The sequence below is a fragment of the Mauremys reevesii genome, linkage group 7 (genome assembly GCF_016161935.1).
Source record: "Mauremys reevesii isolate NIE-2019 linkage group 7, ASM1616193v1, whole genome shotgun sequence".
Lineage (NCBI taxonomy): Eukaryota > Metazoa > Chordata > Testudines > Geoemydidae > Mauremys > Mauremys reevesii.
Window position 1 is genome coordinate 67,936,574 of NC_052629.1, and position 13,968 is coordinate 67,950,541.

The 13,968-nt window shown below is 46.3% G+C and overlaps 1 protein-coding gene across 1 annotated transcript; it reads right to left on the reverse strand.

Moving 5' to 3' along the window:
* Positions 1-1,304: 1,304 nt before the first annotated feature.
* LOC120368859 (beta-microseminoprotein-like) lies at positions 1,305-13,368 on the reverse strand. The gene is made up of 4 exons (XM_039481530.1): positions 13,279-13,368; positions 3,773-3,872; positions 2,919-3,018; positions 1,305-1,694 (listed from the first exon to the last, which is right to left on the reverse strand). The coding sequence occupies exons 1-4, from the start codon at positions 13,279-13,281 to the stop codon at positions 1,565-1,567; spliced, it is 333 nt and encodes a 110-aa protein (XP_039337464.1). The 5' UTR covers positions 13,282-13,368; the 3' UTR covers positions 1,305-1,564.
* Positions 13,369-13,968: the final 600 nt, after the last annotated feature.

The following is a 13,968-nucleotide window of genomic DNA, read 5'->3' on the forward strand; positions in this document are numbered from 1 at the left end:
GATTTCAGCTCCACAGCACCTAACAAGACTTCTAACAGAGTCAAAATGAGTTCTATTATTATAGCACGGAAAGAAAAGGAGCCAAAATTGCTTTTTAAAACCCTCATAAAGGACCCACCCCACCCCACCAGACTACTCTCCATCCTCTCTCAACTCACTGGTCTTTGGAGCCCATGCCCCTTGCCTAGCAAGTGCTACTTATTTGAGGGCTCGTCCCTCCTTCATAAAATGCTAAGTACAGTTCTACTGTCCTTGATTCACATAACCAGGGTAACAACACTTTATTACTCATCCCCAATAACAAAGAGACTGAGGATCCCACAGCAGCCAAAGTGACCATTTGGACAAGCAGTCCATCATGCTAGGCAGGGTGGCTGTGCCCAGGCAAACGAGATCAGCCACTAAAGTCCTTTTCCACAGCTCACCACCAGATGTCAGGATAGAGCTCATTCTGACTCTGCTAGTCTTGCCAAGACCTCCCTGTTGCCAAGGCTGGCATTAAGGGCTCACAGTTCAGCACAATGAGCAGAGATTGCATGTAGGAATCCAGTTGTCCCAGTCACTCCCCACACAGTGCTGACAGGTTAACACTAGGAGAAATCTTGAGTTAAAGAAGGGATTACCTCAAGAAAGGGAATGTCTTCCAGTGCCCTGGATCCTTTCCCCCAGTAGTTTTTCCCTTGCTGCTTTATAATACACTATATTCCAAATAGTGCATTGATTCCTAATACTCAATGTACTTACATCGTGTTACCGGTGAGCAGATGATACCAAGCTAATGCCATACCAGTCACCAAACAGAGGTTGCTCAGCTTCAAGGGCTAGCACGGCTCAGAGGTACAGCTGTTACAAAGGGTGGTAGTGCCGTGTTCCCAGCTAGCTGGGTGCTCCTGAAACTGGAGCACTGTTCCCACTGCTAGTTTGATTTCCTGCTGGTGAATGATAATGAGGAACCCGTTCAGTGTTCGAAGAATCGTGGACCAGAAGGAAGCCTGGCATCTGGCATGTGCAAACAGAGTAGAATGCTGGATCTGGGTACCTGCCGGCTCTTGCAGTCAATCAGGTGGTAGCTGTGTGTGAGAGAAGCCTGGCTGCACTGGAAATTGAGATGGATGGAGCCTTCATGAACATATATGAACCTGGACAAAGAGCACAGAAGTGGTTCAGGAAATACAGGCTGGTTCTTACTGTTTTCCTGAACTGATTCACCCATCACAGTAAGAAAAACTGCCAAAATCAGTGTGCTCTCCTCAAAGGAAGGAGAGGGAGCCCCATTGTTATTTAGTTCTTATAAAGAAAACACTCAGGGACTTCTGATGCTTCATCTGAGTTTATTTAATTCGGGTGATCAAAGCTCAGGGAATAACAGAAACAATATAGAATCAGGTACAGTGCATTGTCACACACTGAACTGCTACTCAACAAGGAGAAGAAAAACCAGCTGTTAGTAGTGATGCTTAAAAGACCATCATGAATTTCTGAAGAACAGATGCATTCTATTGTTGATCATCCATAGAAGGGGAAGAAAAGGCACTATGCAGAGAAATTCTAAGTGGATTTGTAATTAACCCACCCAAGCACGGACCTCGCAGGCTTTCGAGGGGTCGGCCTTCTCCACCACACTGTAGCTGCAGGTGTTCTTGTTGAAAATGCTTTCACATTTTTCCTTGTCATAATCCCTAGGCGAATGGTAGCTGTCATTGGGAGAGAAAAGAGCAAATATCAGGCTGTGAGAATGAGATACAAACTATTTCCAGTTATGACAGCATCCGCACTTCTGGCAGGAAGAGATTGTGTTGGGAGGCGTTAGAGCTGGCAGAGCTGTTTTCTAGCTAATAGTTTGATTAGCTGAGCCCCTTTTTGCTGCTCATGTTTCATTCTTTGTCATTCGACAAGGGTCTGCAAACTAATTTCACCCGATGGCTTATTCTCATTCTTATATGTTCTCCTTTCTAGCCAGTTGAGTCAGGCCTGACCTGAGACATCACTGCCAGAAAAACGGAAATTGAACTCCAGAAATCTGAGCTCCTCTCCTAAACCTGGAGGCCGTATTTTTTAACATGAGCTAAATTTGCAAAAGAAATTTTCCTATTCCTAGTAATGTCTTAGGTAGAAGCTTCATATGCTGCTTTCTCTCTCATGGGGGGAACTGTTTGGAGTATGTAAACAACAAGGCATAGGACATCTTAGGGTATTTATCCTCCTCATGCTTCTGTGAGGCAGAGCAGTGCCATTATCCCCATTTTACAGATAGGAGACTGAGGCAGAGAAAACGAAGTGACTTGCCTGAGGTCACACATGAAATGTGTGGCAGAGCAGTGAATTTAACGCAGTTCTCCATGTCCCAGCTAAAACCCTAACCACTGGACTATCCTTCCTCTCTGATCATCAGAAATCCTGTGGCATATTTCATAAAGCTACGGGTGTTAGTCGCAGTGACCAGATCAAATTTCAGTGAACTTCATTCCCCATACAATTACAGATGGATAAAGTATTCCCCATCACTTCCTGTCCAGTTCTGTGTGGTGTTAGACACCTGTGACCATATTCTACCCCAGGATATATGCACACTTTCTAGAACTATTGAAGATCCTCTAACTAACATGGAAAGGGACTGTATTAACGTTTGTTGTACAGTGCCAAGTTCAGTATCAGCACTAACCAAGGGATTTGTGAGTGTCACAAGCAGCTCTAAGGAAAGCCATACAGCCAGGCAACTCGATATGTTTCCAGCAAGGCTGCCTCTAATACCAGTGGCTAGGATGTAAGCTAAGGAGAATGCAGCCATTGACCCAATGGGTGGAAAAGATCTCTTGGTGGAGCTGTGACTTTGGTAGTGTGTTTATTCAAAGTGTGGGTGGTGAGAGCATCATGTGGCTTTCACGCTGGAAAAACGCTACAGGTTCTGTTGATCTTACGTGGAGCAACAGCGTATTCCATTCTGGCTGCAGTGACATCTGTTGCAATTTGCAGTCCAAGAGGTACCAAATCCATGCAGCTTTCCATCTTGACTACAACCTACAATAGAACAAAAACCCAAACCCTTCCCTTAAACACTGACAGATGACTAACAACTTAAATATCTCTATGCATCGTGTAAATGATTGATGGGCATGTGTTGGTAGGGTTCAGCTGAAATGTAGTTCCCTCCACTTTTATTGTTCACCTGAGTTACCTTTCAGCCTCGTTTACTACTTTGAGAGCACGAGCTGATTTTCTCTTCATTTTCTGCACTCGTGGGACAAATCTTTTGTGACACTGAGCAGTAAATCACCGGGGCCATATCCTGCCAGAATAACTCACTTAAAACTGCCATCAACTCCAGTATGAGTCTGCTTAAACAAAATGATGGCCTCCAAACCCACTAGAAAACCTACACGTGTGGAATCGCTGTACTGGGGCTTCTCTGTCAGTCGCTTACATAGAGAAAGTCTTGTGTCCCTTATTTAGAGTTTGGATTCATGTTATTCTTTGATTCTTTGGAATAGAACAGAAAGGGAAGGGGATCCAACTAGAATGGACACTGTCACTACACAGCATCAGAACACACAAAAGCTACTTGCTTGACTCAAATCCATTGGATGTCTGCCTTCTGTGATGCTTTCTGTGCACGCCTCTTGCCCACTGCCTCCCACTCTAAATATATAATTTGGGGGGGTCTCCTACATTACCCTCTTGATCCCTCTTTCATACCTTTCATACTTTTCCTGGCTATTCTCAATGGCGATCAGCTAACATAGACCAAGTCAAAGAGAGTGTTTGTGGTTCTTACCTTTGGTAGATTCCAATGGGTCATTTTGTATATAAAAACAGGACGCATCGCATAGTGTCACCAAGATGCCAAAGGCTAGAAGTATACCCAGAAAGCACTTCTGTAAGTGGGAGACATGGCAAAAATGAGGTGTCTTTTCAATGGTTACGAGCTAAAAACAATTCATTTGTACAGAGTCAGACAGAAGAAATCTTGGTATGCATAAAAACAAATATCAAGAAGAAATAATTCCAAAGAAAAACACAAATTTTCTTTAGGGTATGTCTTTACTACCAGCCAGATTGGCGGGCAGCGATCAATCCCCGAGCGCTCTCCCATCGACTCCTGTACTCTACTCGGAGAGGAGGTGCAGGCAGAGTCGACGGGGGAGTGACAGCAGTTGACTCACCGTAGTAAAGACACCGTGGTAAGTAGATCTAAGTACATCGACTTCAGCTACATTATTCACATAGCTGAAGTTGCGTAACTTAGATCGATTCCTCCCCTCCCCACAGTGTAGACCAGGCCTCGGTCTACTTGACTTATTTCTGAGTAGGAAAACCAAAACAAGAAAAGAAACAAACAGTATAGACCTGAGTGAGAAAGTGCATAGAGTGTTACTATGAATAGACTGCAGCTGTGATCTCTACTTCCCAGCAGATAGGCAGCAAGACTCATGATGATGAAAGGCACAATATGCAGAAAACTGATTCATAATATCTCCTCTTCATTTACAAATCTACATACACCAGGGAAACTGCCACCTATTCTGCAAATCCTGCACTCATCAAGAGACTGTCAAATTCTGCCTTTCGTTACTCCTGCAACTATCATGGAGTTGCATGGGCGTAAACCAGAGCAGAGATTGGCTTCTGTTCTCTTCCCGTCTTTTGAGGGATGCCTAAGTGGTCGGCTAACCGAGTGCTGGAGAGGACACCTCCTGGTATCTCAGAATAAAGGGACTATATAAATCTTATAAAGTTTGTATTTTCCATCTAGAACTTCAGATTGCATGGTTCTAAACAGCTCTAGAATCAGAAAAGGCTTTTACAAAGGGGCTGACTTTTCCCAGGATTAAAATATCAATAGGCAAAAGAGCCACAGAATTACATGTGCAGCTCCTAGCTAACAGTTAAACAAAATCCATTGTTTTCATAAAATTATGGCCATGATCTTAATCTCCTTAGAGACTCCTGCAGGTATTCAGTCAAATAGAGGCAAATCAAATACCTCTCTAGTCAGGCATTTCTCTATAATAGCAAATTCAAAACAAATAGCTTTATCAGGCACTATCCGCTTTTAAAATCTGAAACTGATTTACCATTGTAAAATTGGGTTGTTCCCAGTCTGTGGGAAGTTTTCTGCAGTGAAATTATACACTGCATGAAAACAAGTATTGTGCAAGGCCTTGTACTGAGCAATTTGAATGTATTCTCATTCCAGAGAAGTCATGCTGAAAGTTTCTGCAGAAGTTACTGAAATTTGACCAGTTGGCAAGAGGAGGTTTTGTCTCAGCGAGGAACAAAATGAAGCGAAAGGCTGTATTGGAGCTCTCTGTTCAATGTTTCACATCCACACTCATAACAAAAGCCTTTTCTTGTGATATGTAAGCAGTGACAGGCCTTCAAGAAGAGCTCTCATATGAGAAACAAAGACAGACACGGTGTAATGCTAAGAAGAGTGGCAGCATTCCACTGCTCTTACTGGTCTGCTGTCTCAAAGACCCTAGAGACGTCTCATGAGGCATTGGTGCTAGGCATTCCTCTTTCAAAGGGTTGCCGTAGAATTAAGAGATGGATTGTGGCCTACTGATTAGAGCATGAAACTGGGAGTGAGGCGTTCTAAGTTCTATTGCCAACTCTTTAACTGATCCACGTCAGTGATTAGATGCTATAGTGACAAGTGCTATAGTAAAACCTAAGATAATTCGACCTAGTGGATGTTGAGGGCTGTTACTTCTTCCAAGCTCAGAATCAAAGTTAATGGCCAACTGGCAAGGCCCTTTCAAGGTGATAAAGATGATAAAGAAAGTGGGGACTGTGGGCTACATGGTCAAACAACACAGGAAGAAAAAAGGAACACCGAGTTTACTGAAGCCCTGGAAAGCCAAGGAAAACCTTATCTGGAGGCAAGTATCAGAGGGGTAGCCGTGTTAGTCTGGATCTGTAAAAGCAACAAAGAATCCTGTGGCACCTTATAGACTAACAGACGTTCTGCAGCATGAGCTTTCGTGGGTGAATACCCACTTCTTCAGATGCAAGTGGTGGAAATTTCCAGGGGCAGGTTTATATATGCAAGCAAGAAGCAAGCTAGAGATAACGAGGTTAGTTCAATCAGGGAGGATGAGGCCCTGTTCTAGCAGTTGAGGTGTGAAAACCAAGGGAGGAGAAACTGGTTCTGTAATTGGCAAGCCATTCACAGTCTTTGTTTAATCCTGAGCTGATGGTGTCAAATGAAAATGTTCCTGGCACAACATGGCATTAATGCAAAACCAGGTAAGGTAATACAGAATGGCTCCAACCAATCCCCAACAATCATGAGGGGGAGCGATAGCTCAGTGGTTTGAGTGTTGGCCAGCTAAACCCAGTGTTGTGAGTTCAATCTGTGCGGATTCCATTTAGGGTTTTGGGGTTTGGTCCTGCTTTGAGCAGGGTGTTAGACTAGATGACCTCCTGAGATCCCTTCCAACCCTGATATTCTATGGTACATGTCTGTCATGAATTATCTAAGCCAGGGGTTCTCAAACTTCATTGCTTCTCAACCCCCTTCTGAGAAGAGAAATTACTATGCTGCTTCAGGAGGGGTGACTGAAGCCTAAGCCCCACCACCCTGCATAGAGGGACCAAAGCCTGAGCCCCACTGCCTAGGTCACGGGGGCCAAAGCAGAAGCCCAAGGGCTTCAGCCCCAGGCAAGGCCCTGTAACCTGAGCCCCACCAGGGCTAAAACTCTCAGGCTTTGGCTCCAGACCCCAGCAAGTCTCATTCAAGCCCTGGTAACCCTATTAAAATGAGGTTGGGACACACTTTGGGATCCCAATCCACAGTTTGAGAACTGCAGACCTAAGCTAAACTTGAACCAATAAGCTCAATGTGAAAGGCTCTGCAATAATTAGTTAAGAGGACAGAAGAGTGTGAGGAAATACAGAATAATCTAGATAAGCTTAGTGATTGGACAACTCTACAGCAGATGAAATTCAATGTATGTAAATACAAGAATTTGAACTAATCATACATTCTAAATTAACTACTTGGGGATGAGATCTAGGCATTGTTCTAGACCAGAGCTCTGTGAATAACTGATTTTTTTGGCTTATTGGCAATTCAAAAAAATAAATTTAAAAAAATTGTTTCGAGTCAAACTAAAAATGGTTTTGTTAAAAGTTCAGCTCATCTGATAGTTGAAAAAAATGGTTTGGGGTTGAACAAAATATTCAAAATATTGTGAATTTTTTTGGAATTTTTTTTTTTAAACTGAAACAATCTGGCAAAGCAGACATGAAGTCACCAGATAATTTGATGTTGCCAAATCTGCTTGCTTGCTTGCTTGCTTGCTTGCTTTCTTTCTTTCTTAAAAAAAAACAAAAGTTTTGGGTGAAAAATTTTGCCCAGCTCTATTCTAGATCTTTCATTAAAAACATCCACTCAAAGCTTGATGATTTTAAATAAAGCAAAACTAGATATTAGGTTTCATAAAGTAATAGCTAGAAAATAATTCTGACAATATTAATGCTGTTATATAAATTAATATACCTCCTCATCTTTAATACTGTGCGGTTCTGGTCACGCTGCCTCCAAAATAGTATAGCACAGATAGAAAAAGCTCAGGGAAAGGAGGATTGATAAAAACATGGAAAGGCTTCCATATGCGGGGAGAGAAAAAATAAGGACTATTTAGTTTAGAGGAGAGGAAATGAGATGTGATAGTTATGTAAAATGAGAAATGATGTAGGGAAATGAAATCAAGTGCTCCTCTTTGCCCTTTCATAATACAAGAGATAGGGATCACACGATTAAATAGAAAAACAACAAATTTAAAACTGATTAAAGAGAATATGTTTACACCATGAATAATTACAGTAGACCTCACTGCCACAAGACCTTGAGGCAAAACATTTAGTCAGATTCTATAAAGGATTAGACGCTGACATGAATAATAAAAATATTTGCAGTTACACTAACAAAGTTAGACATGTAGGGGATATAAGCCATCACAATGTAGGGCATAAGTCAGCCACTAATTAATGAGCTTGAGAAGATGCTTCCCCTATGGGCAGGTTATTCCATAATTGTCCATATCTGTTGTTCTTGTACCTTCCTCTGAAGCAGCTAGTACTGGTCACTGTCAGAGACAGGATTTTGAAGTAGATGGTCCATTGATTTGATCCAGTCTGGCTATTCCTGTGTACCAGAGTAAAATATGCTCCATTTTGAAATGGACTAAACTCCCAGGAGGCAACTAGAAATCAGCCCTTTTAGGTCAGTTAGAACAGTGCGATTCTGAATGGCTTTAGAGTCAGAGGGCTTGTCTACACTACAGGACTATTTCGAATCTACTTAAGTCGAATTTGTGGATTCAACCTTAATAAGTCGAATTTGTGTATCCATACTAAATACACAAATTCGAACTTCTGAGTCCACATTCACGGGGCCAGCTTCGACTTTGGAAGCGGTGCACTGTGGGAAGCTATCCCACAGTTCCCGCACTCCCCGCTGCCCATTTGAATTGTGGGATTTCCCCCCAATGCATGCTGGGGGGGGAAATGTGTCGTCATTGAACCGTCAATCCTGCCCTCCCTGTCTTCCTTGAAAGCGCCGGCGGGAAATCTGTTCGCGCCCTTCTCTGGTCGGTTACAGCGCGGACGCCACAGCACTGCGAGCATGGAGCCCGCTGCGATCATCGCTGCACTTATGGCCGTTGTCAACTCCTCGCACATTATCGTCCACCTCTTCCACAGTCAGATGCTGAGAAACCGGGCGAGGAGGCTCCGGCAGCACGGTGAGGAGAGTGGCGCAGACCTCTCACAAAGCAGGGTACGCCGGGCAGTGGAGATCATGGTGGCAATGGGTCAAGTTCATGGTGTGGAACGGCGATTCTGGGCCCGGGAAACAAGCACAGACTGGTGGGACCGCATAGTGCTGCAGGTCTGGGATGACACAGAGTGGCTGCGAAACTTCAGGATGCGTAAGGGCACTTTCCTTGAACTGTGTGACTTGCTGTCCCCTGCCCTGAAGCGCCAGGACACAAGGATGCGAGCAGCCCTGACTGTGCAGAAGCGAGTGGCCATAGCCCTCTGGAAACTTGCCACGCCAGACAGCTACCGGTCAGTAGCGAACCACTTTGGCGTGGGCAAATCTACCGTGGGGATTGCTGTCATTCAAGTAGCCCACGCAATCGTTGAGCAACTGCTCTCAAAGGTAGTGACTGTCAGAAATGTCCAGGCCATCATAGATGGCTTCGCGCGATGGGATTCCCAAACTGCGGTGGGGCTATAGATGGGACTCACATCCCTATCCTGGCACCAGCCCACCAGGCCAGCGAGTACATTAACCGAAAGGGCTACTTTTCAATGGTGCTGCAAGCTGTGGTGGACCATAGGGGACGTTTTACCAACATCAACGTCGGGTGGGCGGGCAAGGTTCATGACGCGCGTGTGTTCAGGAACTCTGGTCTGTTTAGACGCCTCCAGGCAGGCACTTTCTTCCCGGACCACAAAATAACGGTTGGGGATGTGCAGATGCCTACAGTGATCCTCGGGACCCGGCCTACCCGCTAATGCCCTGGCTCATGAAGCCCTATACAGGCGCCTTGGACACTGAAAAGGAACTCTTCAACTACCGGCTGAGCAAGTGCAGAATGGTGGTGGAGTGTGCTTTCGGACGTCTCAAGGGAAGATGGCGGACCTTACTGACTCGCGGACATCAGCGAAAGAATATCCCGTAGTTATTGCTGCTTGCTGTGTGCTCCACAATCTCTGTGAGAGCAAGGGCGAGACCTTTGCCCGCTTTGGAGGTTGAGGCAAATCGCCTGGCTGCTGTTTACGATCAGCCAGACACCCGTGGAGAGAGAAGAATATCCCAGGCGATATGCATCAGGAGGCTTTGAAAAAGCGAGTTTCTCGCAGAGCAGGGTAACCTGTGACTGTCCACTTGATTTTCAGAGAGCCTGATCATAAACCAAGTTTCCCCCACTTCCCAAGGACGTTTTAAAACTAAGGACATGTTTTAGTAATTAATAATAAATCTTTCGTTGACTTTGCATTTCTGTTTCTTCGTTGAAACATGGAAGCATTCTGTGCTGGTTAAGGTGTGCACTGATGGGTGGGTTTGCAGGAAGGGGCGAGGGGTGCCGTCCTTGGATAGGGGTTACCATGACGGCTGTGGGTTTGGGCGTTGGAAGGGTGAGGTGTGGGGACGGGTGAGTATCTGCCCCTGGATGAGGTCTCTTTTTGGGGCTCGGGGCACCGGGGAGGATCGTGACTACGGTCCAAATGCATGTGAAGGGAAGCCTGCCTTTATATTCGGGGATGTCAGGCACCAGGACCCTGCACAAGCATACACAGCAAGGAAAGACCCGGGGCAGCATACACCACACAGACTGTCCCTGGTGCCTAGTGACTGCAGTCTGTGTGTGCCCTGCAGTTGACCCTGCAGCCAAGTCTGTAGCATGGCACTGTGGGCTATGCAGTGACATTGCAATTCCCCCCCCCCCCCACAGAACAACAGAAAGTCTTCTGACACCAGAAACGTGACGGAAACAGTCAGTAACACCAAACCGCTTTTAATAATGTAATACACAGGGGGGGGGTTGAACTTGGAGTTGGGACTGGTTGATGCTGTAAAGAAAGATCTTGTACAAATTTACAGCACGACAGTTGTCTCTAACATTATCGGTGTGCTGCGGTGCAGGGACAGTTCTCACGGCCCCTACCGCCCCTCCGTCTTGTCACTTTGGGTGAGGGGGGGACAGGACTTCTTGGCGTTGGAGGCGGTTGCAGATGCACTGCAGGGGCTCTCTCCTCCTGACTGCGGTCTTGCAGAACATCTACAAGGCGCCGGGCGTCTCCGTTTGCTCCTCATTAGACCAAGCAGCGTTTGAGTCGCCTGCTGGTCTTCCTGCCGCCACCTATCCTCCCGTTCCAGGTGTGTGCGATGCTGCTGACACAGGCTCTCCTCGACTGTCTCTGCTCTGCCGCCTCCGCTCTGGAGCTGGCCATCAGTTCCTGGAACATGTCGTCCCTTGTCTTTTCTTTCGGCGTCTAATCCGAGCCAGCCTCTGCAGTGGGATGGCGGGGCAGTCGGGAAGGAGCGAAGCTGTGTGATGTGAAAAAGTAGGTGATATCCTTGAACACATACATGTTTGCCAACAGTAAACACAGTCTAGTCAGTTTCAGTTAACAAGACCAAAGAGGAACCAAGTCTCAGGAGATCTCAGAACTAGTCCGAGATTTCGGAATACGCTCTCATTGGCGGCGCCATTGCACTGGAGAGCACACAAGCGAGGAAAGATAGCTGCATCCCTCTTGCACAAAGTCCTGGTAAGCCTTACAGTACATACTGCTTATCAGTTACTGGTTAGCTGTGCTCTCCTGCTAAAGGCAATGTGCAAAGCAGAAAGGATAAGCCTTTTGCAGACCCTCCGCCAGCGCACGGAACGATCAATGCATGCTTGTTCTCTGTGGCCTCTCGCACGTGGCTGTTAGGCGAGGGTCATTGTTATGCAACCTAATTGTAAACCATTAACAATAGTAACACTACACTAATTGCCCTACTTAGATGCAGTATTTGCAGAACAAGATCACCCTGAGGCGGGTCACTCGTGCCCAGAAAGACCGCATGTTACGGGACGCACTGCACAGACCAGGACCATATGCAGCAATGCTAGTAGAGGCGATGGTTCCACTCTATATTCGGATGTCCTGGCGTGGAAGAGTCTGCTTCCACGGAGCGCCCAACAAGCGACCTCTTCCGACGAACCTCATGCGGAGGCTTTGCGAGGAACTGAATGACACCTTCGTAGAAATGTCGCTAGAGGACTATTTTTCTATCCCCATTTGTGTGGACCTTCTCTTTATATAGTTTAATATATATTATAGTTTAATATTTAGAATGTTTTAAAAAGTAAATAATTAGAAATTTTAAAGTCCATTTGTGTGGACCTTCTCTTCATATAATTTAATATATATTATAGTTTAATATTTAGAATTTTGTAAATACTGTTTCTATTTTTTCTATAACAATGTTATAAAAAATAAATGTTTATACGTGTGTTGCACTTATCGCCTGATCCTTCCCCTGATTCCGAGTCCTGGTTAACGGGCGGGGACGGTTGGTAGGGGATCTCTGTGAGGGTGATGAAGAGATCCTGGCTGTCAGGGAAAGCGGGAGTGGGTTCGATGTCGCCTGCGCCGTCCTCTAAAGACCCTTCCTCATCTTCCCCATCGGCGAACAGGGAGGGGAACTGTCCCGGTACACTATTCCGTCCTCGGAGTCCACCGTCACTGGTGGGGCACTGGTGGCAGACCCACCTAGAATGGCATGCAGTGCCTCGTAGAAGCGGCATGTCTGGGGCTGGGCTCCGGAGCGTCCGTTTGCCGCTCTGACTTTTGATACCCTTGTCTTAGGTCCTTCACTTTCACGCGGCACTGCATCGCATCCCGGCTGTATCCTTTGTCTTTCATGGCTTTAGAAACCTTCTCGAACGTCTTCGCGTTCCGCTTGTTGGAGCGCAGCTCCGAAAGCACAGACTCCTCGCCCCACACAGCGATCAGATCCTGGACTTCCCGGTCAGTCCATGCTGGGGACCTCTTTCTATTCTGGGATTGCCCGGACTCCTCTGCTGGAGAGCTCTGCATCGTTGCAGGTGCTGCGGAGCTCGCCCCGATGTGCAACCAGAACGTCAGATTCAAACCGCCCAGACAGGAAAATGAATTCAAATTTTCGCGGGTCATTTCCTGTGTGGCTGGCCAGAGAATCCAAGCTCGGACTGCTGTCCAGAGCGTCAACAGAGTGGTGCACTGTGGGATAGCTCCCGGAGCTGCTAAGTTCGATTAGCATCCACACCAAGCCTAATTCGAGCTAGCAAGTGCGAATTTAGCGTTACTCCACCTGCCGGGGTGGAGTACCAAATTCGAACTAAAGAGCCCTCTAGTTCGAATTAAATGGCTTCCTGGTGTGGACGGTTGAGCGGTTAGTTCGAATTAACGCTGATAAATTCGAATTAAAGTCCTAGTGTAGACCAGGCCAGAGGTGCTTTTACAATGACCATTTCTCCCACACCAAAAGAAGAGGTTCAGCCCTGTGAGTAACATAGACAAGCACCACCTAGCAAATGTTCATTGGTATTCTCATAGAATTACCCTCAACCTTTCATTCCCTTTATGGACCCCTCCAGCTATTCTTTAAAATGGATGTAAATCAGATACGTGCATAGTTGGGCAGTTGTCACTAGCCCAAAGAGTAACTAAAATAAAGTAAATAGGAATATAGACTGCTTCCTTTTAAAGCGTGAGATGCACACTCTGACTTACCATTGTGAAAACTTTCCCTGCTGGAGATCACACAGCCTGTGGGCACTTGTGTTTTTGGCAGGTTTATAAACCAAATAAGAACACGTTTTTTGCAATGCCTAATGCTGAGAAATTTGAATGTACGTAAATAACTCAAATATTTGCTCAGAAATCACATCAGTGGGTATGACTGAAGTCTAGGTCAGTTGGCAGGGGAAACGTTGACTCAGGTAGATAAGGGAGCCAATCCAAAGTCCACTGAAATCAATGGAAAGATTCCCAATGACTTCAGCAGTTTTTGGATCAGCCCCTAGGGCAGGGGTGGGCAAACTCTTTGGCCCTTGGGCCACATATGGGTGGGGAAACTGCATGCAGGACTATGAATGTAGGTCTGGGGCAGGAGATTGGGGTGTTGGAGGGAGTGCGGGGTCTGGGAGGGGATGCAGTGTGCAGAAAGGGCCTCAGGCCAAGGGGTTGAGGTGCAGGAGCCATGCAGGGTATATGAGGGGGCTCAGGGCAGGGGTTTAGGGTGCAGGAGGGGGTGCAGAGTGCAGGAGGGGGCTCAGGGCAGGGGGTTGGGGTGCAGAAGAGGTGTGGGGTGTGGCAGGGGTCTCAGGCCAGGGGGTTGGGGTGCAGGAGGGTTGTGGGGTGTGGCAGGGGGCTCAGGGCAGGTGTTTGGGGTGTGGCGTGCAGGAGGAGTGCAGGCTCCAG